The 26,396-nt window shown below is 58.6% G+C and overlaps 1 protein-coding gene across 1 annotated transcript; it reads right to left on the reverse strand.

Moving 5' to 3' along the window:
• Positions 1-120: 120 nt before the first annotated feature.
• On the reverse strand, positions 121-26,377 carry MICALL1 (MICAL like 1). The gene is made up of 16 exons (XM_059402032.1): positions 25,988-26,377; positions 21,911-21,959; positions 21,309-21,450; positions 16,979-17,067; positions 15,695-15,837; positions 13,399-13,847; positions 12,684-12,741; positions 11,426-11,817; positions 9,225-9,640; positions 7,006-7,140; positions 6,422-6,548; positions 6,195-6,285; positions 5,956-6,029; positions 3,373-3,487; positions 3,150-3,196; positions 121-1,996 (listed from the first exon to the last, which is right to left on the reverse strand). Exons 1-16 carry the CDS (start codon positions 26,131-26,133, stop codon positions 1,875-1,877), a joined length of 2,595 nt encoding a protein of 864 aa, XP_059258015.1. The 5' UTR covers positions 26,134-26,377; the 3' UTR covers positions 121-1,874.
• Positions 26,378-26,396: the final 19 nt, after the last annotated feature.

The following is a 26,396-nucleotide window of genomic DNA, read 5'->3' on the forward strand; positions in this document are numbered from 1 at the left end:
CCCAAAACAGCAAACTGGAGAACCCCAGGACACCTTTGGCCCACCTGTGACAACACAGCCTACCCTTGATTTAAATGCAGACTAGTTGCCAATATTTACAAATCACACACACACACAATCTGGATTTCCAGCTTCTTTTGAAAAATGGAAAGGTCTGGCCACACTGGGCCCACATTCCCACAGGCTACGGTTGACTTAAGGAAGGAAGAACTTGCCCCTTAAGAGCTGGGACAAACAACCTCGTTCACCTCAGTCCCCACTACCTGAGTCTCAGCCACCAAGACAGCCTGACAGAGCCACCCCTTGGGTTACACACAGCCTCGTCAGGTATGTGACCCACCAGGCCCCTAAAAGTCTTTGGAGTTGGTGATCAGCTTCTGATCAACAGGCATGTTTGGAAGGAGACCCCAGGGGCTGTGCAGGCACAGGAACCACCACTCCCGGCAGGGGAAGAGTCCTGCCCACCACCAGGCCCTGGGGGCCAAGGTCCCCGGCTGTGGATACCCCACTTGCCCCTCTTAGGTGACCAGAGATGCCTGACCACGGGACATGGCGGAGGCAGGGAAGAAGGCAGAGCCAGCTAAGGGCAAAGTGCCCAAGGCTCGGGGGCACTGGCAACTGAGGTTGTCTCCATTTATTGTTGGTGAGGAAAATCCTCAGGAGTTAATACAGTCCGTACTTTCCCCAGAGGTGTGCTGAGGGAGGGGGCCCTAGAGTGCCCCAGAGAGCCCCAGAGATAGCTTATAGCAACAGTGCTTTGACTGAGGGCTGCTGGACACAAGCCCGTTGTCCCCATCGGCTCCTCCTCTCCCATGGCCATCACAGTGCGGTGAGTGGCCATCAGTCCTTTGGGGGAACAAGTCGGGAGAGAACGGACAACAGTCAGGTGTGAGGAGACAGAAAGGTGATGACCGCACCCAGGAAGACACCCAAGATCAGCCCAGGGCAGCCGGGCAAGTCTGAAGGAGGAGTCAGACTACCGTGTGTTCCGTGAAGCACACAGCTCCCTCCGCTAATGCTTGGGGACCAGAACTGCCACTGGGGCCTGTCACCCAGAGGCCCTCTCTGGGGACTCAGCTCCAGGGCACCCACCCAGCTCCAATTCCTGGGAGGCGAGGTTTCCCATGGACCGAGGGGAGATGAGAGAAGCACCTGCTAGAGGTCTGAGGGACAGAGGGAAGAATTTGTCCATCAGGCCCATTCGTGTCTGAGGACAGAGTAACAAGCTCGAACTTAATTAGACTTCATAAATAGAGCTCCTGAGTGAGGAGAAACAGATTCGGGGCCACCTGCACTGGAAAGGAAAATAGGGACTCGGAGCCAGGGCTGGGGTGGGAAGAAGCCGGTGCGGCCAAGCCAGGCTTGCTGGCCTGCCAAGAGCAGCAGGGCCCTGAAGGCAGGAGACCTGGGCCAGAGGTCCACCACGGGCCGACCACATGGGTAGAAGGACCTTCGGGTCAGAACTCTGACTGCTAAGAATCCCATCTGGACATGGTACAGAGGGGAAGAGGGACCCAGGGGCTGCCCATCCTGGCAGGTGGTGGTGGGTAGGATGCAAGGCAGGGGTGCTACGTCCCTGCTCCTCCCTCCTTGCTCCTTGGGTCCATCCCAGCATCTGGAATCATCAGAACCAGACCGAGCAGGGCTGACCCACAGCTGCCTGCAGCCCCGAGAAAAGGGAAGAAAATTCTTTGGCCCAAAGCAGCCAGAGGACCCTGAGGAGGGAGAGGCTGTCACCCAGAGGCCCCCCTCCCCGGGAGCCATCTTTCCCCAGGACTGATCCTGATGGGCAGCAGGGTGCCCCCTGCAGCGGAGCACAGCTCCTCCTGTGTGCGCCAGGAGAAGGGGAAAGTCCCAGCTGGCTGCCCTCGCTGTTAGCTCTTGTCCCCCAGGGACTTGCTCTTGGTATCCCGCTTGTTTCCTAGCAGCTTCAGCACCTTCATGGTCTTGAACTTCCCCTTCTTCTTGCCCTCGGGTTCAGCCTCCTTCTGGAACTCTGCAGAAGAGAAAGGGGCGCACTCAGCATGTGGGAAGGGGAGTACATCGGGGTGGGCCAGGAGCAGTGACGAAGGCCCAGCTCCGTTCCTCCATCTCGTCTGGGGTCTTGGACATGTCACCTCAGCTTTGTGAACCTGCAGGATGGGAACTGTGCCTCTGTCCCAGTGTTTTGGCAAGGATCCAGAAATAAACAACCATGAAAGCCATCTGGAGCTTGGAAACACAGTACAGGTTTATTGTGAAAAGGCCCCACTTCCCTAAGCCACTGTTCACAGCTCTGGGTGCCACAACATGGACACTGACAGAGCTGGAAGGAACCCCAAAAATATCAGCCTCACCCCTACTTTTCACGAGGTAGCTATGGGCAACTGTGGGCCTTTGGAATGGACTTAAGGCCAGCTGAGTTCTCTGCGGGGGCCAGGCCCGGAGTGAGGAGCCTTCCATGCGCCATCCCTAGTCACTCGGCACCCCCCTGCGGCAGACGAGGGGCCTGAGCAGACTGACTAGAGTCCAGACCAAACCACATGGCCACAACATGAGTCCCTGGTGGGACCAAGATGAGAGCAGGTCTCCTGACTCCCAGGCCAGTGCTCTTTTAGCTATTCTGGGCACCGTCTCCAGTAGGCACGGCTATTTGGGCGCACAAATTTTTTTTTTTAAAGATTTATTTATTTGAGAGCGAGAGAACGAGCATGCACAAGCACCCAGAGTGGGGGCGGGGCAGAGGGAGAGAATCCCCAAGTAGACTCCCCGCTAAGCACAGAGCCAGACACAGGGCTCGACCCACCACCATGAGATCATAACCAGAGCTGAAACCAAGAGTCAGAGGTTTCACTGACTCAGCCACCCAGGTGCCCCTAGCCCACAAACTTCTCCAAGATCAGATGCAGATGTCAAGGAGGAACTCCTGGCTTCAGGCAACCGCCCTGGCACAAGGTTCCTCGCCCACCGAGCCCTCCCTCTAGCCCACTCTCTCAGCCCAGGCCACAGCACTCCTGGCTCTAGGCTGGCCTGCCTCGCCACACATGGCCCTCTCTTCAAGAAAGAGGCCAAGAGCCTGCACATACCATCCCTGGAGCTCCGGCTCTGACCCTCTGCCCTGGCTGCCCTCCCAAGATTCGGGTGGACCAGAGAGCCAGGAGGGGCCTCACCTTTCCTCCTGATCATGGCTTCCAACATCTTATCTTCCTCCTCCTCCCTGAAATGAGAAAGGGAAGCCCGGTGTCCCCGAGGAGAAAGGACCGGATATTCTCTCAGTCCCTTCCAGCCCGAGTCCTTCCCCCAAGTTAAGGGAGGGTGTGCTGGGATCGCTGAGCCCCTCCTGCAAGGACCCCCCGACTCCCCAGAGTGGGGGAGCCCCACCCCCTCCCTCACCTCTGCCGGTCCTCGTCCAGGCAGTTGACGATGGCATTGCGCTGCTCGATGAGAGCCATGAGCTCCTGCATCAGCACCTTCTCTCGGCCCCGGTCCTCGTCCGTCCAGTCCTTTTCTGCCCGAGGAGAAAAGTTGGGGAACTGAGCGAGGGGGAAACCCTCCTGCCTTCCCAGGAAGCCAGGGACCAACACCTGACTGCTTAGGTGGCTGTAGACCAGCTCATGCTGAGTCCTGCGAGGACACGAAGGAAGGGACCACCTGGGGGGTGGTGACAAGTTTTGGGGCGAAATGAAGGTTAAGAGACCGAGGATACTAGGCTGCCTACTGAAAAACTCTTCAAGGGGGCTCCAGGAGGGCGAGCACGACACATGTTCTGCGAACGGAGACCAGCTGTGGCCAAAGAGGCTCCTGCTTCTGCTCATTCATTCATTGATTCAATGAATGTTCACCAGGTGGCTTCTTGGAGGAGGCAGGATTCAGGCCAGGCCTGCTGAGAGCCTCCAAGGGTGGGCTGGCCAGACGGGGCAGAGCTTGGGAGATAATAGGGGACCCCAGGGGGCTTTACACAGTAGAAACAAGGTAACCCAAGGTATATTGGAACCTTAATAAAATGCCATACAGGAAGGCATATTAGAGGAGACAGGACCCTGGGGGTGGTGAGCCCAGCAAGGGGGTGTCCCTGACGTATCCTATACCTGCTGCCCCACCAGCCTCCTCTCGGGACCCCTAGCCACCCCACGGGACCATCCAAGGGCCCACGTGCACCCTCGTTTCCCTTGCACCCAGCCCACAGGCTCCCAGGGGAAGGGTGTCCACACCCAGCCTTCCCTCCACGCCATCTGCCACCACAGGCCTCCCTATCTTGAGCCCCCCCAGTCCTGTTCCAATGTCCTTACACCTCACCTTGCCAGAGCTCGGGAGCAGGTGGCCCAGCACAGTTCTGGGGACAGCATGGGAGTCATCATCCCAATTCACATCCTTCGGCTACTTCCCAAATATGGGGCCTGGGGAGGTCCTATCCCTATACTATATGGGGAAACTGAGGCTCAGGGAAGTTAGGGCCTTAGCCAGTGTCACACAGCAACGGTGGAGCCAGCCTTTAATCCTGGGTAGCCTGACAGCCCCAAGCTACAGCCCTTATGGTATCTTATGGGTCCCTAACCGACCTGGGGCCTTATAAACCAGCCTCACCATGCAAAAGCAACTTCAGGGACAGGATGACAAGCCCAGGACATGCAGCCATCACAGAGGAGGCTGGAGAAGCCACACAATAAACCCAGGGCCAGGCTGGCCTGGGGTACAGGGGACTGCACCAACTCCAGCCACATGGCGTCGCTGTGGCGCTCTCTGCATGGGGGCCGTGCCCAGCCTCCAGATGTAGGAATGACTCACAGGGGACAGTGGAATGGCTTCCAGAGACACTTCTGCCTCTGGGTCTTATCCTGCCTCCCAAGTTCTCTAGTCAGTGAAGAGACAGGGCCACTGTCCCAGCAGGCAGGAGGGGGGGTGTGAGCTGGGACAGGCCAAGTCAGAGGCAGGGATGAGAAGCCCAGTGCCACCACCAATGGGCAAGACTCAACCTCTGGTTCTCCATTTCCTCATCTGTGAAATGGATACAGTGAGACCCACTGTCCAGGCAGAGGAAGTAGTCAAAAGCCTGGCTCCTGTGGTCTCTCTGCCCAGCTGTGGCTCAACTACACATCAGGGCCACAGACCCCAGCTGTGGCTCAACTACACATCAGGGCCACAGACCCCACCTCAGTCACGTAATAACCATCAACCACCAGCCCCTTCGGGGGCACCAGGTGTTGCCACATCCTCTATCTCCTGTTCCAGGAATTCCCTACAGGGTGGGTACTTTCGCCCTGTCTTACACCTAAATCCACTAAGGCTCAGTGAGGCTAAGAAACCTGCCTAGCTCCCCCTTACCCCAACCCCACCCTGTCCTCTGCCTCCAACACATTTGTGGCGGAACCCCGCAAAACACGGGATGATACGACTCCACACCCAACCCCTCCAGCCGCAGCTCCACCATTCTGAGCCCATCCCACCCTGCACCCCCAGAGTCCTTCTGAGCCACACTGTACATTGGATCCTTCCACCTTCTCTCCCACCACTGCTAAAGTCTGACCACGCTCTGGCCTCATAGCCATGAACCCCGAGGTGCCTCTGTTGTCACTGACTCATTTGGGGCAGCCTGGGGCCCTGGAGCCTGAAGGCTCTCCCCACTGGGGACCCATCTACCCCCAAGTTCCAAGAGAGGGAGAAGCCAAAACATGTCAGTCTGGTCCTGGGCCTGGCACTCTCTGCAAGCCTGTCATCCCTGATGCCACAGGAGACCACACCCCCACACTGGCCACGCTGTTTCTGCTCCTGCCATCATTCAAGCCTATTTATCACCTGCTATGACCCAGACAGCACCTTCTGGACCTCTCCCCGCGGCGGGGCCCTGTTCCCAGAGCTGGCCTATGCGTCCCCATTGGGGTTCTGTCTCCTCCCCAGCCGCGAGGGTAAGAACTGGGCCCACTAGTCAATGTCACAGCCCCTGGCAGGTGCCAGAGGAGCGCGTGGCGCTACGCTCACCTGGCTTGTTAAGGAGGCACCGGAGCTCATACTCTACGTCCGCCTGGCGCTGCTCCAGGTTCTGCTGCTTGAAACTGGAGGGTGGGTACAGCCAGGTGTTAGCCCCGCCCCTCAGAGGAAGCCCCGCCCCTCGCACGGCTTCCCTGCCCCAGGCGGTCAGAGGAGGGAAGGCAGGAAAGATATCCATGCTGAAGTCCACGGATTCCGGGGGAGCAGACGGCCGAGGGGTCTGCACTCACACATAGATGAGCTCGGACTCCCGCCGCACCAGCAGATGCTTCTCGTGGATGAGCTTGAACCAGTCCACCAGCATGTCATCCTCGCGGCCCTCTGGAAGCCAGAAGCCCACTGAGGCCAGGGCTGGCAGGACTTGCAGCCCTCAAAGGAGCCCCCGGTGGAGGGAAGGTCCCGCCCCCCCAAGCCTCGCCCCCCCACCAGGCCCTCCCAGCAGCTCCCCACACCACACCGTTCACTCCGCCCCGCAGCTTCTCCTCCAGTAGGACTCCACGGTGTTCCAGGGCATCCAGCTGGCGCTCGATCGTGTCCATCTCTCCGTGGATGTCCTCCTCGGGGATGTACTGGTCGGCCTGGACCTGCCCGACAACGCCCCGGTCACCGGAAGAACGGCCCATCCCTCCCACCTGCCCGCTGCCAGGAGTTTTGCCATTCTTCAGGCCAGCACTGAGCCCGGCCCGAGCAGTCCCACACCCGAGCCCGGCCAGGTGCAGGACCCCGGTGCGGGGAAGGGCCACTGTAGAGAGCGCCCCTACCCCTCCAGGCCCCTGGCCCCAGCCAGGAAAGGCACACCCAGAGGGAGGATCAACCTCCTGCCTCCTGTGGCATCCCCTCCCCCTCCTCTGCCATTCCAGAAAGGATATCACTGGAGAACACTCTAATCTGTTTAACTCAAAGTGTATCATGTGAGTGCTTTGATGCTTGAACTATTATTAGTAACAAGTGAAATGTCAGTCTGCTCAAAATCCGCTGGCTGCAAGTTAAACCCTCCCTACACCTGAGGCAGCGGAGCGCCTGTGGACTGCCGGCCAGTACCTTACGCTTGATGAGCGGGAAACCATGTCCTGGAGCCGGCGGCCTGGCCGGCTTGGATCCCCTGGTGGTCTTCTTTGTGGTTGGGGATGCTGTGGGTGATGCCTTCCGGTTAAAAGGGTTCTCCTTGCAAGAAGACTAAAGGCAAGGAGAATGGCAAAGGATAAGTCTGGTGAGGGGGCAATGAGACACCCCCACCCCCGCCCGGGCAGCCTGACTAAATGGGACTGGGGCCTGGAGCCTGGGAGGAGGCAGCCCAGGCAGAGAGAGAGAGAGAGAGAGAGACCCTCCCAGCACTCCGTCTCTGGTCCACTGGGGCATTCGACAAACATCTCATTTCCAAGGACCTCCCACCTCCCGTCCTACACTGGGTCCCTTTAGACATTCTTGTTCTCCCAAGCTCTCTGCAAAATGGGTACTGTAATGCCCGTTTTATAGCTGAGTATACTCAAGGCCAGAGAGGTTAATTAATTGGTTCAAGGTCATGCACTTCCTAAGAGCCCAAGCTAGGGCCAGGACAGCCATCTAGTACCAGAGGCAGTGGTCAGGACGTGGAGTTTAGGGCCAGACAGTTATGCTCGCTCACTCAGGCCTCACAACCCCCGCTCTCAAGCAGGGACTCTCAGGCTCAGGGAGAGAAAGGAAGCTCCTGGCCTGGGTCACCCTGCCAGGAAGTATGAAAGCGGGATCCCACCTTCCATCTGGCCAGGAGATGGAGGAAAAGAGTAGCTTCCTTCCTTCCTGTCCAGGAAACACCCCTCCCGTCTGTTTCCCCCCCACTGCAAGCCCCACCCCCCCAGCCCTGCTTCAGTCCAGCTTTCCACAGAGACCCCGCCCCCTCTGAGGCAAGCACAGCCAGATAGCCCCAGCCCTGGGACTGGGCCTCGCCGCCATGCGGGCAAAATGTCCTCCAACGGCATTTTCCAGCTCGTCCAACACAGAGATGTGGTGATGGGCCCCAAGGAAAGGTCTCACTCAAGGCCAGCAGTGCTCCCAGGAGTGTTCACTCAACCTTCTCCTAAGCAGGTGAGGGAGGCTGGCGGAGCCCTGCTCACCTACACCGCACCAGCCCATGGAAAGAATCCTTCAGGCTGGCAGTGGCTGCCCTGGGGTTTCTGAAGCGTAAGTACGAGGGCCTGAGTCCAGGCAGGGCAGGGAGACAGAGGCTGGTTCCCATAGGGCCGCACCCATAGGGGACCCAGCAGGGTGTTAAACAGCCCGAGGCACCCAAGGTCCCCAAGGGTTCTCAGCCTTTCACCACAGACTCTGTCAAGCCACCCAGGGCACACACCCAAGGACAGAAAAATGATGTTTAAAAGGCACTGCCTGACGGTAGAGGGGAGGGTGTCCAAAGTTGATCTCTTGCCCAACCTGCCACCACCAGGGAACCCTGGGCCCCCTCAGAGCAGACTGAGGCCCCCAGAAGGGGCAGGACCTTCTCAAGGTCACACAGCAGGCAGGTGGCAGAGCTGGACAGGAGGGTGCAGGCCAGGCCGGGGCAAGGGAGATGTCTGAAAGGTAGGAGCTAGACCCATAGCTCAGCCTGCTCCCCAGACTGATCCCCTGTCAGGTCCATCAGCCCGAGACTACAGCCACCCCACCTGAGCTGGGCCGCACGAGCCCTGGGCCCTCAGGGGCTGCAGAGCGTGCACAGATGCGGACAATCAGTACCAGGTGGCCCAAAAGGACTGTGGCTACAAGAGAGGCCCTTGGGAACCAGATGCCCAGAGGAGTGTCCTGACCCCTGACGACCCCCGGTTCCTGGCACGGGACTGAGAAGCAATGACACGAAGAGCCACAAAGGTCACCTGGAGAACAAGCTCCTTGAGATGGGTACCCCAGTCCCCTCTGCCCCCGAGAGGAGATGGAGTGCCAGGAGGCCTGGGTGGGGGGGCCCTCTGGCATAAACAAGCCTCGTGAACAGAGAGGTGGACAGAAGGATGTGGAGTTGGATGGTGGCTGGGGGACTGGATCCCCGACGGGCACGTATGTGGGATGGGCAAGTAAACAGGTGACCATCACTATATAAAGGGTTAAGCAGGTGGACGGGTGACTCGATGGGAGGGAGGACGGACGGATGAATGCGTGCCTCAGTGAGTGGAGCCACAAATGGGCAGGAAGACACAGCCAAGTCAGACGCCAGCAAAGACGGAAAACCCTGGACATTCCTGCCCTGAGACCAGACAGGCCAGCGGCTCTTAGCAAGGGGAAGGAGGACTCACCTTTACTTGGAGCTGCGGGGACGAGGTTCCCGGGGAAGGCACGGGGCTCTTGTCTCCAACCAGCAAGAGAGGGGTGGGGGCCGCGCCACTGCAGGGCTTGGCGGGCTGGGGACCCGGGCTGCCCCTCGTGCTGGGGGCAAGGCCAGGGCCAGCCTGAGGTATCTGGTCTGCGCTGGGCTGCACCAGTTCCCCAGAGGAGGACAGGGAGGAGTGGGTGGAGAGGCTGGCAGAGGTCCCAGGGGTGCCGGGGGCATGGACTGCAGGCTCTGAGGAGCTCTTGGGCACAGCTGGTGGCTCCAGAAGCTCCCCAGAGGGGGTCTGGCTGGAGCTCTCGGAGGACAGGCTCTCCACGCTGAGGGCCGGCGACGGGGTCGCGGAAGGCGGCTCTGAGTGTGACAGGCGGGCGGTGTGCAAAGCTGAACGAACAAGTAAGCATGTGAGCGCCCCGCAAGGAGGCACAGCCTCACCTACCGCCCTCCCCTCTCCGCAGGGAGTTTCCATGTGCCCACAGGCTGAGGCCCAGAGAACAGCGAGGGCATGATGGGACCAAGGTCCGCAGCCGCCAAATCATCAGCCTTCGGCCCCCACACTTTGAGACCCGGGGCGCCACCTCGGGGCACGTCTGTAGTCCTGGGTTCCCTCCCTGCCTCCACTTCCCCTCCCGTGTCTGATCTGATCCAATGCCAAACCCAGTGGAGGAGGCGAGGCTGCAGGGGAGGGGAGGACACACAGAGTCCGGGCTGGCCCGTCCTGGGCCTCGGCCTGGTGGGACAGGGGAGGAACTGGAAGGCCTCGAAGCAGCCGCCGGGCCTGGCCGGGCGCCGCCCTATGCCGCTTTGATCCTGTGGGTGACGGAGACACCATGCTTCGAAGCCTTGCCGTCTGTGTTTTCTAGATGAGGCAGCAGGCTCAGAGGGCAGGCACTCGGCTGGCCGGGAAGGGCTGGGGCAGACACAGCCCTGTGGGACTCGTTACTCGGCGTCCCGCTGCTGCCCACCCGCCGTAGCTACAAGACGGGGGTTCCAGCAGGGGCCACCTGAGCACCTGCTTCCAGGCATCTCTCATGCGCTCTCAGACCCCCTGTCCAAGGGGCTCCTGCTGAGGTCCTGGAGGCAGCTGTACACCAGCCATGATGGAAGGTGACCAGCCCTAAGGCCTAAGAAGCCCCCAGGATGGTGACAGACAAAACCTACAACGAGGGGCGCCTGGGTGGCTCAATCAGTGAGCGTCTGACTCTTGATTTCGGCTCAGGTCCTGATCTCAGGCTGGTGGGATCGAGCTCCGCATCCGGCTCCATGCTCAGGAGGGAGGCTGCTTCTCTCTCTGCCCCTCCCCCCACCTCTCTCTCTCTTTCTTTCTTTCCCTGTCTCTCTCTCTCAAATAGATAAATAATTTTTTTTTTAAAAGATTTTCTTTATTTACTTGAGAGTGAGAAAGTGAGAGAGAGCATGAGAGGGGAGAAGGTCAGAGGGAGAAGCAGACTCCCCGTGGAGCTGGGAGCCTGATGCGGGACTCAATCCCAGGACTCTGGGACCGTGACCTGAACCAAAGACAGTTGCTTAACCCACTCAGCCATCCAGGCACCCAGATAAATAAATCTTTAAAAAAAAAAAAAAAAAAAAGAAGCACACAGAGCCTGGATAAGAGGGCATGCTAGGTGGAGGGAGGCACAGCGCCCTGAGGCTGACCCGCCACCGCCGTCCTCCAGATGGGGACGCTGAAGGTCAAGAGAGGAAAGGACCTGCTCAAGGTCACACACAGGCAGGTCATGGCCCATGGTGCCCAGGGGTAGTGACTAGTCAGGCCTGAAGCAAACCGCGGCAGTGCTGAGTCCCTCAGCAGTGGGACACACACTGGATCCTCACGACACCTCACTGTGAGGAGGGCTACGGAGGGCTGGGAGTGCAGAGTGTGGAGCCCCCGGCCTCCTTCCTGTCCTGTCGAATCCTGCCTCCACCACTCCAGCACTCCGTGGCCTTGGGCAAATCCCCTGCCCTCTCTGGGCCTGCTTCTTCACCCACGAGACAGGTGCATGCTACCCAGCCCGCAGGTGTGCTCTCGAATTAGCTGAAAGGACCCACATGGCACCTGACCTGGCAGGACCCCACCACCACCACCACACAGCCGTCCCCAGCCCAGGGCTGACCCCGGCCTCCCCAGCCCAGAGCTTCATCAGGAAAGCTCCAGGAGATGGCACTCACCGAGCGGGGATGCGCTGGGTGCACGGGGCGCGGGGCGCTTCTTCGTCTTGGGGCTGCTGGTGGGGGTGATGCCGTACCAGGGATGCAGGGACTTGGGGGTGACCTCCGCCGAGTGGGCCAGGGCAGGGCCCGCGGCCGGACTGGGTGCCGCTGGGGACTCCTCCTCCTCCTCCTCCTCCTCAAAGGGGTTGTAGGGCTTGGGCTCTGGGCCCGCTGACACCTGGCTCTGCTCCTCCTGGCCCTGGCTCTCCTCCGTGCCGCCATTCACCACCCGCCTGCCTTCCCGGCTCGGAGGTCCAGGGCTGCTGCTCGGGGGGAGGGGGGCTGGCTTCTTCCTGGGCTCTGCCTGCACCAGTGTGATCCATGGGGGGTCTTTTCTGGGGGCTGGTGTCCTGGAGGGAGGTGGGAAGAGGCAGACACCATTGGCGGTGGGCGGGGGGGAGGCAGGCAGCCTCCTCCTGTCCCTGGATAGTTTTAAGTCCATTTCAAAGAAAGTGGATGAGAAACTGCCCGCGTTTCCCCGAGTCCAGAGGGGTCAGTCTGGGCTCAAGGCTAAAGTGGACTGTTACGGTCACAACCCAGCGGGGCCCCATAAGGCCCAGAGAGAGTGAACCCTCAGCCTCCATCAGCCCGGCCCAGGAAAGGAGGCACAGGGGCTCTCTGTGTAAGGCTGAGAAAGTCACCTGTCCCCTCACCATAGCCATTCACTGGGACAGGAATCTTCACAAGGGTTAGTGCTGATGGAGCATTAACTAGTGCCACAGCTGGGGCCCACTCTCCCCCTCAGAGACCACACAGGGGAAGAATAGCTCCAGAACAGCTGGAAACAGCTGTCCACGCACAGGACGCAGGGTCCCAGGCTGGAGGGCCTGGGCCAGGCACACAGCGGACGGAGCTTTTCGGGGTCTTTATTGACTCAGCTGCCAGTTCTCACAACAGCTCCATGAGGGAGGCCTAGGTGTCCCGTGTCACAGAGCAGCGGGGGCAGGGAGAGGTCAAGGGGCTCCAGGGGCCCTGTCTCTACCAGGACTACTCCCCACAGGAGTAGGGGACCCCAGGGGAGCCTCGGGGAAGGAGATGTGGGCACAGCACTCAGCCCTGCTGTCACCCACCCAGAATGAGCTTTGCACGACCTTGGGATGGTGTGCTGGTGAGTCAGGTGCCCACGGAAGACTTGCCCACCCGCCAGACGCCAGCGGCACCCCCATGCCCAGCACGAGGGCCTCCATCACAGGAAATCCTCTCCGAGCCAGCCTACCTTTCTGACAGCTTGGGTGTCCCTCTCGGCTTGGGGACGGGGGGTTCATGCAACCTTCCTAGATAGGAAAGGAGAGTGAGACAGGCCTTCTTCATGGGCAGCTGTGGGCACCAGCGAGCCGCAGCGTGCCCTCCTGGCAGAGCCGGGACTGTAGGTGGCCGTGGCGAACTTCCCCCGCCGCCTTGTACCTCTCAGCACTTGGGGCGATTAGATAAGCACGAAAGGTGATAGGTAATGGTCACGTGCGCAAGGCCAGGATACCCGGACACACCATAGGCATTTCAGCCAAGAAAGGGAACCCAAGTGTCCCTTGGACACTTCCCCAACGTGGACAGGAAACACTGCCTGAACTTAGCCCAGCCCCAGTGTCACCTCCTGCTCAAAGCCTCCCCTGACCCCCCGAGTGTCCTCCGTGAAACCCACAGTAGCCTCTGCTTCCCCTGTCTTAACAGACTTCCACATTCTATGGACATCCCTGTCTGTGCTTGTCTCCCCGCTAAGACTGGCAGGGCCTTGAAGGCACAAACAGGCCTGAACAGAATCTGTCCCCAGGGCCCAGCTGGGGCCTGGGCTCAGAGCAGCACCCCCTCCCCGGTGTGTGTTTGCACTGAACAAGGCTCAGAGAACACAGACACACAGATACTCCCAACCACACACACATTTAAACACGAGACGCACCCCAGCAAGTGCCCCCCCACCTCAGACCCGTGCTCACCATTTACTAGGCCGCTGCTGCCACCCTGTTCTGCCAAGTTCTCGTGCTGCAGGCTGGACCGGGGCCGGGGTGTGGGGGGCGTCAGGGCTGGGCTCTCCGGGGCCTTCCTCGGGGCAGGCGTGGGGCGGCCGGCTGGGGAGCTGCTGCGCAGCTCCTGTGCTTTGCTTGGAAGCCGGGGCTTGGTGGGGATCTGGGGCCGGGCCTCGGGGCTGGCCTTGGGGACATCCGCCTCAGCCCCTGCGGGCGCACTACGACCCACACCGCCTCCGTCCACATCCTTGACCTCTTCTGCAAGTTGCTGCTGCTTTGGCTGCAGAGGGGGCCCGGACGTGGCCCCTGACCGCCCCCCGGGGCCCAGCCTGGCACAGTGCTCCGTGCACACGAAGGTGCCTTCCTCAGGCCCACTTTTGTAAGCCCCAGGGAGCAGGGTGCTGGAGCACTGCCGACACCTGCCAGGGAGAAGGTGGGGAGGGGGCTTCAACGGGCGCCCGGGACACTGGCTCCTCCTCCCCAAGGGCTGTTCCGGCCCGCCCTCCTCCCACCTGCCCGCCCAGATCCTGCACCCGGGCCTTCCCACAGGAGGAGGCAAATGTAACTGCCAGAAGTACAGAACAATAAAATCACATGAAATCAAGCAACATAAATTGTGAAACAGCCTCTGGTTTGTGCTGCAAGAGGAAGCAAAGGTTTGCCCCTGCGCGGGGGGACGAGCCAGTGCCGAGGCAGTCGGCCACCGGCAGCTCAGGTTGTCAACCAAGCAAGGTGTTTTGGTGTTGTTTTGTATGAAACAGAATGTCTTGCACAAGAAAGAATATGCTGTTTTTCCAGGAAATTCTAATTCCTGTTGTGTGTCTGTTTCCACGGGGCCTTATTCCGGTCTGTATTCACAACTGCTCACAGGGTCCAAGGCATTTTTTTACTGGGGGTCCCTGGAAAAAGTCCTTAAAACGTTGTCCTCGTGGCCAGATGTCAGTGTGTTAGTACAATGGTGCCCCTGCTTGGGCTGTGACCCCTCAGGTCTGCAGTCAGGCCCCTGGGGTTCCAGGCCTGGCCACCCTGCACTCACACCCACACCCATAGACACACACCGACACCCACAGACACCCACACACACAGAGACACAGACAGACACACAGACACACTCTAACCCACAATCTAATGCATGTTGGAACTCAGTTGCTGGCTTCCCTTGACTATTTCTTTTCTTTTCTTTTTTAAAGATTTTATTTATTTATTTGACAGAGAGAGACACAGCGAGAGAGGGAACACAAACAGGGGAGGCGGCAGAGAGAGAGGGAGAAGCAGGCTTCCCCAGGAGCAGGGAGCCCGATGCGGGGCTTGATCCCACAACCCTGGGATCATGACCTGAGCCGAAGACAGACACTTAACGACTAAGCCACCCAGGCGCCCCAACTATTTATTTTCTGATTGCTTTTTCGCAACACATAAAATGTTTTCAGGGGCACATTAGTCAGTTAAGTGTCTGCTTTCGGCTCAGGTCATGATCCCGGATCCCTGCACGAGGCTCCCCGCTCAGTGAGGAACCTGCATCTCCTCCCTGTCACCGCCCCCCTGCTCCTGCTCTCTCACACTCTCTCTTGCTCACGCTCTCTCTCTCAAAGAAATAAAATCTCTTATAAAAATGTTTTCAGGGGCGCCTGGGTGGCTCAGTGGGTTAAAGCCTCTGCCTTCAGCTCAGGTCGTGATCCCAGGGTCCTGGGATCAAGCCCCGCATCGGGCTCTCTGCTCAGCAGGGAGCCTGCTTCCTCCTCTCTCTCTGCCTGCCTCTCTGCCTACTTGTGATCTCTCTGTGTCAAATAAATAAATAAAAAATCTTTAAAAAAAAAAAAAAAAAGGTTTTCAGACATGTTCTAAGTTATTTGTCTTTTCCCTGTCTCTCATTCCATTTTCTTTAAACCTGGCTTCTTCTGGGAGCCACACATGGAAAGCAAGCTGTTATTTTAATTTTTTTAAAAAAATCCTTTCTATTTTCAAGGGCTTCTAAAGCAGCTCCTTAATCTCATGAGGTCATTCGCCTCAGAGAGCTTGGGGCAGGAGGTAGAACCCCTGAGCTCAGCTCCTCTGATCCCACGACTGACGAGGCTTCTCCCCTCACTAAGCCTCAGTTGGCTCATCAGTAAAATGGGTTGATAAGCACGATGCTCTGGAAGGAAGGGCCCCGTAGTGTGCCTGGCAGACAGTGATGCTGAGTCCACAGAAGCTCCCTTCCTTGGTAATAGGGTGTTAGGTGGGGCTCGCCCCCCATCCTCCCCACCCTGCTCCCACAGCCACTCACCGGAAGCAGTGGCGGTGGTAGAGCTTGCCCTCGACCAGAGAGCGCTGGACCAGGTGCACATGCTGCTGGCAGGCGGCGCATGTGCTGCTGGGGGTCCGCTGGGCACCTTGCTCAGACAGGCTGCCCGATGACAGCTCCTCGCCCTGCAGGGAACGGGGTGAGCAGAGGGGCGTGGGGCTGTGCTCACCAAGCTCCCTGCTCTAGAACAGCCCCCTCCCCCTCTAGCACCCACTCTCCCCCGAGTGCACACGAGCTCCACGGTGCTAATGCACGTCATCGGAGCCCCAGGAGCCCCAGGGCAGCAGAGGAAGGGACGCAGTCGCCACTTTGCGGATGAGGAAACTGAAGCCCAGAGCAGAGGGGAAAGACTTGCTCAAGGTCACTGAGTCAGAATGGAAACAAAAGTCCTGACTTCCAGTTTCTGGGGCCCTCTCTGCCCGAGACGGCTCCTGGCTGTATAACCTCCCTGCCCCTCTGCCACCCCTGTAGGTCGTCGGCCCCTGACGGGTGACCTCCTTTTACACCCACCTCGTCTGCCTTCTCTGCCTCCCCTCCTAGAGCTGCGGTGGGCTTAAATCCCAGGTCTTCCACTTCCAAGCTCTGCGACCCAGAGCAAGCTGCTCACATCTCTGGACCTTAGGTTCCCACCTGCCGATGAACTCCTCTGACCCCTGCCTGTGTCAGCCCCACGTCACTGGGCACCCACACCGGCCAGGATCCCCGGCCCTCAGGAGCTCCTCCAGCAAGGACAAGCGGGGGAGCAGGTGGGAAAAGCCCTCTGCACCCTGCGACATGCTACCCCGATATGAAGGGCTGGAGTCTGTCCTCTCAGCATCTTGGGGCGGGGCACTGGCCTTGGACAAATGACCCTCGGGATTCTCATCTCTCTCTCAGGACTCCTACTGCCCACCTCCCAGGGTTGTTGAGAGGACAGAACAGAATCATGCGGGGAAGCTGAAAGCTCTGTGTGCACAGGAATCAAGGGGAATATTTGCTACACTCCATGTGTAAATCCAGTCAAGTCAAGGCCAGGGTGACAAAGTCAATGCGACAGACTGTCCAATGCCCCCCTTCCCAGGCCTGGAAGCTCTTGATCTCGCCCCAAGCCCCAGAGAAAAGAATGGAGCCCCCTGCCCACAGAATGGGGCCGGAATCTGGCCCATGTCCCCTCAGCCACCCTTGCCACTGAGGCTCTACTTCCGAAGCCAAGGGGAAAGGACCTAGAATGAACACTGCAAGGGTACCCACACAGCCTGTCCCCGCAGCCCCTGGGCACCTGCCTACCTGAGCCCTGTCTCCTGGTTCTGCTGGAGTAGGTGCTTCGGAGGGCGGGGAGGAGGGTACCTGGGCCTTTCCAGGTGATGAGACACCAGCTGCCAAGAAACAGGAAAGAGACCTTAAGAAAGGTGGAGACCCCCGGGGCCAAGAAGGCCCCCAGCCGGCCTACCACTTGAACTCCACAGCTATGGCTTTTGGGGAGAGTATTCAACAGCCAGGACCAGAGCTGGCTCCCCCCTCCTCACAGGGCAGAAGACACCTCCCCTTCCAAGCCAAGTGCCAAGGGCAGGCTGCTTAACCTCCCCGAACCTCCATAAAGTAGGGCCGTGAGTCCAGCCACACAGGAGTGATGGAAAGGCTGAGGCCAACAGTACAGTCATGGAAGGAGGTGCCCAGCATGTGGCAGGACCAGAAGCTTCCTTCCCACCAGCGTAAGGGGATGGGAGGGAAAGAAAAGCGAGAAACCACGTGGTGCTGGCCGGAAGGTTCGGGAAAACAGGCTGGTGTGGCTGCTCTCCCTCACAGCAGAAGAAACTCAGCCACCCCAGCCCACGAGCCCCCTCGGAGACCCCACTCGCTCCCTTATTACTTCAGCAAATATTCACGCAGCACCTCCTGTGTCCCCAGTGATAAAACTAAAAAATGAAAATCCAGAAAGCCATAGACCCCAATATTACTGTTCGATGATTTTAGGAATAAAATCCAAGTTCCCTACTGTCGTCTAAAATATCATTTACCAAACTAGTTAGTGGACCCTGAAATCCATTTAGTGGTTACAAGCAACACATTTAAAAGGTGAAAGAGAAAATATCTTCACGCATCACAAGGGGTTGTGTTGTCTTTTTTTTTTAAGGAAGCCCTCCGCCCAACGTGGGGCTTGAACTCACGACCCCAAGAGTCGCACGCTCTACCTACTGAGCCAACCAGGCACCCCTGCGTGTCACATGTTGTAAGGGGAAGAATCGTTTCCTGAAACTTGTTTCAGGGACACACATGTGCATGAACTTGGCCTCTGATGGGAATGTGTGTGATGAGTCATAGCCAGAAATTTTGGAAGCTCAGGACCTTGTCATCAAGGACCACTCCCACCATCCTTCTGTCCTCATCCCCTCCTGAAGCACACGGGCCCCCTGCTAGCCCTGGCCTGGAACATTCCTTCCCAGATCTTCAAATGGCCTCCTTCTTCTCCTCATTCAAGGTTTAGCTCAAATGTCACCTCCTCAGAGAGGTCCTCCGTGACCACTCACCTGGAACAGCCACTTCACCTTCCCGCTGCTTTTTACACCATTGTTTTGTCTCCTTCACTGGACTCCCTTGAAACTATACTACCTCTTCATCTGTGCTCGCTCGCTCTCTCCCTCCTATTCTCGGCTCTCTCCCCAGCACCTAGCACAGTTCCTGGCACATGGTAGAGGCTCAATAAATATTTGTTAAATGAGTAAGGACCAGGTGCCGGGGTTATGTAGCTGGGAACCGGACACAGATGGTCTGCAGGGGAAAAGGGAAGAGTGATCCAAATATTATGACCAGAGTCACCTGTCATATGACCTGTCATATGAACACCTATGACCTGTGTTCACCACAGGGCAGGAGGCCACCAGAACACCTGGGGTAAATCAGGGCAGGCTGCATAGAGGAGGCAAAATGTGAAGATTAGAGGATGGGTAGGAAAGAATGTTTGTGAGTGGAAGACGTGGAGCAGAAAATAGAGTGTGGGGTTAGAGGATCACCAGGGAGAAAGGCTGAGTGCAGAAGGAATGAGATATATTCAAAACACAAAAAATTCAGTATGCCTACAGCTGGGGCAATGAGTGGCTCAAGGTTAAGTGGGGAGAGACCCTCAGGGGCCCCACTAAGAAGCTGGACTTGGGGGGTGGTAAGCGCCCAACTCTTGATCTCAGCTCAGGCTGTGATCTCAGGGCTGTGAGTTCAGGCCCCACGCTGGGCCCCAGCTTGGGCACATAGCCTACCCAAAAACAAAAACAAAAACAAAAAGCTGGACTTTATTCAGGTAACAGTAGCCCTGCCCCTGTGATGGCCGATTTCACACAGCCGCTGGGCATCCTTCACTCACTCTGGTTCCAGACCATGCTGTGGCTCCTGAAGGGCAGGGTCAGCTGCTGGGCCCAGGGTCACGGGCACCATGGAGCCTGGCGCAAGCGAACACAGCACAGTGCTGTGTCTTAGCCAGGGTCAGGCTTCAGAGCCACCCAGTCCAGGGAAACTCAAGTCTGGTTTAAATTGCCCTTGAAATCCTTCTAGTGGCCCAGAAAGCACAGAACAGGACCATCTGGGGGAGTCTAACAGCCAGCTCTGCCTCCGGGGTGGGAATGCACTGCTGCTGTTTCCTTTGGCGGAACAGCAGGCAGAATACAAACGGTTCGTATTTAGAAGCCAAGTTGTATGAGAAGCACAGACTGTACCTTTATCAATAAGAACCCCCGCAAGCCCAGGGGGTGCCCCCTCCTCCCCGGCACGGCTAGAGAAGCTGGGCCCACCAGGGCCACCCTCATCCCAGGGTGCCCTACAAGGACCCAGGAACAGAGCGGGCACCATCAACAGTACTGTGGGGGCCCCTCCCCAACCCTCCCACCTCACAGGCCCCCGGAAGGGTAGGCCCTCCAAAAAGGGTGGGTTGGAAGAGATCAGGGTTTGGAGACAGGCAACCCTCCTGAAGGTAAGACTGAACCATGATTCTAGGTAAGCAAGCTACATTCTAACCAATGAAATAAAGAAGTCATAATAATGTTAACCCTGAGTCCTAAGTAAGGGCCAGACACAGGTTCACATCTCTTCGCTTATGCCTCACATCAACCCTAAGAGGTGGGCACTGTTCTTCAAAGCATCACAAAGGAGAAACTGAGGCAGACAGGTGACCACGGTGGCCCACTGTTACCCAGACAGTCAACAGCAGCCTATGCTCTTAATTTCCACCTTACTGCCTCTCACCAAAGAATCAGCGGATGGGAAATACTTTCATTTTTGTTTTCTGTTAGAACACATAATGTGTGGGGTGCCTGGGTGGCTCAGTCAGTTAATTGGCTGCCTTTGGCTTGGGTCATGGTCTCAAGGTCCTGGGATTGAGCCCCACATCGGGCTCCCTGCGCAGTGAAGAGCCTGCTTCTCCCTCTCCCTCTGCCTGCTGCTCTGCCTACTTGTGCTCTCTGTGTGAAATAAATAAAATCTTTAAAAAAAAAAAAAAAAAACACTCATAATGTGGGATGCCTAGGTGGCTCAGTCCGTTAAGTGTCTGCTTTCAGCTCAGGTTATGATCCCAGGGTCCTGGGATCGAGTCCTGCATGGAGCTCCCTGCTCAGTGGGGAGTCTGCTTCCTCCTCTCCCTCTGCTCCTTCCTCTGCTTGTTCTCTCTCTCTCTCTGACAAATAAATTAGTAAAATCTTAAAAAAAAAAACACACACACACATATAATGTTATTTGTTCAACTATAATACTGACCTGTATCACTGGGGGGGGGCAGGTAACAGATTATCTTAATTTTTATGCTCTTTGCTATGTTCTACATGTTCTATAGTAAGCATGTTTTGCCCTTAATAAGAAAAAAATGACTTTGTAGAACACGTTTTCTTAAAGAGACAGGCGGAGACTGTCCACAGGTAGAGAGCCAAGGCAGGAGGGAGGACCGAAAAGGGACAGGGTAGCGGTAAGGCCCCCAGGGACCCAGCACAGGTGTCAGGACACCTGAATTCTGGCCCCACCATTCAGCTTTCCTGTGGCGTGACCTTGACCTTCTTGCTTCCCCTCTGGACCCATTTCTTCTCTGCAGAAGGAGATCCCCAAGAAAGATTCCTGCAGAAGGATGCCCCAGGCGGGAGGCTCAGGAGCCACCCAGTGACCTGACTCAGAGCAGAGAAGCGCCCTGTGGCTCCCTCAATGCCTCCGCCCGCTCCCCAGCCTCTCAGTTCTCAGACCTTGAAGGTCATTTCTGGGGAAGACCGCTGCACCACAGCCCCACAGGGCCACTCGCTGGCTTTGGGGGAAAAGCCCCAGGGAAGTGTCTGTACACAGGAAGTGAGGGGGTGGGCGCCAGAGGGGAACTTGCCCGCTTTGTCTCCCTACAAGTATTTCCTTCAGTGATGGGTTTTGGGCTTTGTGCCAGTAAGACTGTGGGTGGCACAAGCGCAGCGAAGGCCCCAGCTGCACCCCCGGGGGCCCAGCACAGTGCTGTCTTCCTCGCTAGGTATTATGAGGACTAAATGAATGATCCAGTGAATAAAGGCCATGCTGCCTCCTGGGCTGAGGAGCTCAGAACCCAGCCAGGCACCTCCCAGCCCCACCCCCAGTGCCGGCCTCCCAGAACAGCTCTGCCCCCTCTCACCTTGGCCGGGGCTGGCGAAGTGGTGGTAATACTGGGACACGTAGGTCATGATGCTGAGGCAGTCGGGGACACTCATGGAGACCATGTCACTGGGGTCCAGGAGAGCGGGGATCCCCAACTCCTTCTCGGCCACTTCAAAGGCCTGGGGTGAGGGCAGGTGTAGGGGTGGGGGGCAGGCAAGGGTAGGAGTGGGGGTGGGGAAAGGTGGGGGGGTAGAGGCAGGGGTGGGCAAGGGGAGCAGGTGCAGGGGTGGGGAAGGTGCAGGAATGGGTGCAAAAACAGTCAGAACAGGGAGAAGAGGAGGAGGCAGGGTTAGGGTGAGTGGCCCTTAGCAGAGGCCCAGCTTCCAGCAGTGGGATGAAGGGTCCAGGTCTAGGGGCTTCCCTCAGCTCTGGCGCCACAGGGTGACTCCGGGGAAGGGGTGGGCTGATGTTCCAGGCACAAAGGAGCCAGAAGGAAGAGGGGGGTGGGGAGAGGGGCAGCCAAGGCCCCAGTGCAAAGCAGCTTCTGGCCTCAGCTCCTACTCTGCAACACCCCTGCCCCCTCGCCCCGCCCAACACGCACTCACAGCCTCCAAGGCTTCCCTCTGTCTGGGGACTCACCAAACGGTTATTCTCGAAGACATTGTCCTTGGAAAGCGAGTCAAAATCTCTGCAAGAGGTAAAGGGAGGGAGGAACACTGAGGAGGTGACTGGGGCAGGGGTGTGGAGTCTGGGAGGAAAGGAGCTGACCTCATCCCAGCCCCTCAGCAGGCTTGGGGGAGGGGTCTGTGGACGGCCCACGAGGAAACTGAGGTAACAAGCCGGGTCTGCCAGGTGCAGGAAGGAGCATGAGCTCAGGGCCCCCTGAGGCATCCTCGCAGAGGCTCGAAATCACTCTGAAGGGGCGGGACTCAAGTCCAAGCTTTCAAGTTTAAGATCCCTTCTCTCCAGCAGCCAGAAAGCCAGGTCCTGAGTCAGCGGCAGAGACAAGACTGAGACCAGGACTAAGGTTTGTAATGACAGGGACGGCCCTGGATTGCTGACCTCACACTGGGCGCCGTGCTGAGCTCCTACCAGGAGTCTGTTCTCATAGCAACTCTCCTGGGAGGTACTGACCCCATTTCACAGATGGGAACACTGAGACCCAGACAGGGGAAGACACTTAGCCCTGAGAATCCGCATTTCTGGCTCTTCCAGTGCATATCAGAAACCCAGAGAAGCCGGGTTACCGATTTGCCCAATCCCCAACCCAGCACAGAGACGAATGTTGTTTAATGGGGCTAAGAACAGAAGGAACAAGTTTGAAACCGACTGGCAATTGTACATATTCTAGAGCTACGGACACTAACCCTCTGGCCAACCAGCTCGGCTGCTCCTGGGGCCCACTTTCCTTGGGGGAGCAGTAAAGGGTTTCCCAGTGTCTAAGCTGGGACAGGTGAGAGGCAGCAGAGCCTGCCGCAGGGAACCCCAGCCAGAGATAGCTGACTCCCCTCCTGGCTCTATTTACCACGAACACCCCCATCCCCTAATCCCCTACCCTCACCCCTAGTCCCCTACCCCCTTCCCCCCACCCCAGTGCTACAGGCTGCTCAAGTGCCTGAAGGTAGCTTTCTGGCTTGGCAGCCTGCTGGGTGCACCCAGCCAACGCCTTGCCCTTCTATGGCTGCAAACTGAAGCCTTGACCCTCCCACATCGTTGGAGGGCCCAGAGGCCTGAGCAGGCAGAATGGAGTCCAAGGTCAGGGTCTCAGCCTCTGCTCTTCCAGGCCTGGCTGTGCGCCCTTAGACAGGCCGGCAGTCTTCTCTGCCTTCATCTTCCCATATGTCAGTTGGGAGGAGCTCTAGCACCCACCGCCAGGTTAGTGGGGAGGGCTGGTTGAGTCTGGGCTTGGGGAAGGGCAGGCCTCGCTGCCCTCCTCCTGCCCCCACACTGCTCCAGGAATGGTCCAGGTAGGAACGGTGGGCAGAAGCAGGAAAGGGGGTAGCCTGAGAACCCTAGAGGGAGGTGCCCCAAGGCTGGATGGACCGGGACAGAGGAGCTGACTAAGTATGAGCCCTTTTGCCACCTCTGGCCAAGCTGCTTCCCTCCCCACTCCACACACACCCCCACCACCACCCCCGCCCCTACCTCACCCGAAGCTGGGACCCTAAGCCCTCTCGCTTTGCCACTGCCCAAGAGTGTGACCACAGGCAAGTTATTTAGTCTCTAAACCTCAGCTTCCTGGTCTGTGACACTGTGAACAGATGAGGGGACACAAGCCCAGCCCCAACAAAGGCTAGTTTGGAGACCAAAGGAGACAAAGGCAACTTGTCTCAGCAGATAATTTCAGTCTCCCCGGCAGTGTTCTGGAAGGCTGGGTGTCACGTTTTGTTCGCCAGTGCCCCCAACACCCTATGTAATTCCTGGTACTTAGTAAGTGCTCAACAAATGTTGATTGAATGAATAAATTCCAGAAACAGTGTGAAAACTGCAAAAACCCCAGAGACACTGGTTTTTCCTGCAGCTTCTTCCCCTCCCCCATCCCTGTCCCTAATGGACATCTGGGCTTTGGTAACACAGATATTTTCTGAGAGTTTTCAAAAGCCGGGGAAGTTCTGTTTGGCCCTGGGGGAGATGAAGTACACAAAAATGAAACCCATATGGTCGCTGCCCTCAAGGGAGCTTAAACAGGCCTGGATTGGGGGTGGGAGGGCCAGCAAACAATGAACCAGGCCCTCCAGCTTGGCAAACCCCACCCCTCCAGCAGAGGTGAGGCCCCAGCTCCCACAGCTTGAACCTCTTCAGATGATTCTTGCCGCTGTCCCCGCCCTCATAGAGAGCCTCCCTATGCCTCCTGTGGCAGCTGGGCCTCAGTCTGTCTTCTGTACAATGGGCTAGTAGCTCCGGGCCATCGGCCTCTCCCAGTCCTCCCTGCCCTGAGCCATGGGCCCCAGCAGTGCTCCCTCCCAGGGCTCGGCTCAGGTGGCCCCCTCCAGCCGCGGGACCACCCTTTCCTCCAGCAGCACCCGGCTCCTGCTCTCTCCATTACCGTGCCAGGCCCAGCACACAGCAGCCACTCTGTAAATACTGCTGAATAAAGAAAGGGCTAACATACACTCATCACACCCGACTGTCTAATCACACAACTTACAATAACTCAGGTTAATTGAATGCTCGTTGCCTCATATAACCCTCACAACAGTTCTGTGGCCTAGATCCTATTATTAACCCCACTGACCAGATGAGGAAACTGATGTCTGCAGGGGCCCAGTGACTGACCCCAGGTCGCACATCTAGAACACGAAGGAGCTGAACGAAGCCAAACAGCCTGGTGAGCTCAGGCCCACTGATCCCCTTAGCTGGACACGGGGGTCCCTTCAAACACTGGCCCTGTCCCCTGCCTCCAGCCTCCTGCCTCACTGCCTGCTTCCCCAGGCGAAACAGAACACCCCTTGAGCCCTCTGCTCCAAAGCAGGGGTCCAACCTGGGCACCCTTCTCCATTCTTCCATCTCCCACTCCGGGGCTGTCCTATCCCCATCCCGTGCCGGTGACCTGCCCCACAGCAGGTGGAAGCCCAGGGAATGTCTCCACCTTGTCCCCTTCTCTTCTGCAGCCACATCCTCCAAAACCCTCTCCTCCACGGCCCCACACAGAGCCCGCCCCAGCACCCAGACATGCTAGCACACAGTATAGACCCCCAAAGACCGCAGACCCAGCCAGGCTTGGAGCCCTGTCGGGGGCACTGTTGGCAAGAGAGGCAAGGACCAGGTCTCTGAGTCTCAAGTTGCAAATGAGACAGGCACCCAAGGAATGGTGGGCCCCCGCTTAATTTTCAGTCTGTGTTGGATGAATGAGTGAATGAGTGAGAGGTTCCAGAGCCCACGGCGGGGGAGCTGAGAGAGAAGCCCCAAGTCCACTGCTCTGGGGTCTGAATAAAATTTTCCAAGAGAACTTGTTTGGGTAGCTGCGGCGAGAAGGGCCCATTTCACACAGGGAGACACGCGGGGCGGGGGGGGGGGGGGGGGCACTCTGGCTGTCAGTCAGACCTTGGGACCCTTCACTCAGTCTCCGTGGCCCACTGAGGACCGCAGGGCTGTGGGGCACACATTTGGGGGGCAGGTTCGTATCCTAACTGGGGTGAGAGGTTGGCAGGGGGTGTCTATCCATTCATCCAACCACTATTAACCTAAGATCTCCTCTGTGTCAGGCACCATGCTAGCGCCCTGGAGACCAGTCCACATGGGGGAATCAGAGAAGTCAGCAAGAGGACCCCCCCCCACACGCACACAGAGGGACGGGCCTCAATGCCTCGCGAGGAGGAGGCTGCTCAGTGCGCCTGTTTAAGAGCACCGTCGTGCGGGAAAGGCCCACGGTCCCCAAGGAGCGCTAGGTGTCCCTTTGGCGGAAATCGGCGCCCTGTGGGCGGGGCCAGGGCCCTCGGTGCATGGACCAGTATGGGGGGCAGGTTCAGTGTCCCAGTGGGCAGGGGCGGGGCCTCGTGGGGGAGGGGTCCCCCGGGGGACGGGCGCTCGGTGACCCAAGCGAGTCGTTGAGGGCCCGTCCTCAGGGTGGGCGTCTCGGTCTCCGGGGGGCGGCGCCTCCCACAGCCCGGGCTCCGCGTCACTGAGGGGGGCGGGGGTCCCCAGCTTTGGCCCGCGCCCCCCGGCGCCCCGGCTCGCCCGACCTCCCCCCTCCTCTCCCCCACCCCCGACACTCACAGCAGGTCCGGCCGGTGCCGGTGCAGGATGGCGCAGAAGGCCAGGCCGTCCCGGAAGGAGCTGCTCAGGTCGCGGATGTCCACGCCGCGGTAGCCCTCGCACTGGCGGCGGCACCAGGCCAGCAGCGCGCCCCGCGGCCCCGCCATGAGCCGCGCGGGGCTCGGGACCGGCTCCGGGCGCCGCCGGGATCGGGCTTCACCCCCGGACCCGGCTCCGTCCGGTTTCCGGCGGCGGCTCCAGCTCCGACTCCTGCGCCGCTCCGAGCTGTAGGCGCCGACCCGCGGGCGGCGGGCGCAGGGCGTGGAGGAGGCGGGGCCGCGGCCTCGGTGTCCGCGCTCCGGCTCCGGCGCGGGGTCCCGGCTGGGCTCGCAGCTCCCGGCCCGGCGCTGCCCGGACCTGCCCGAGCAGC

This window comes from Mustela nigripes, chromosome 6 (assembly GCF_022355385.1).
Source record: "Mustela nigripes isolate SB6536 chromosome 6, MUSNIG.SB6536, whole genome shotgun sequence".
NCBI lineage: Eukaryota > Metazoa > Chordata > Mammalia > Carnivora > Mustelidae > Mustela > Mustela nigripes.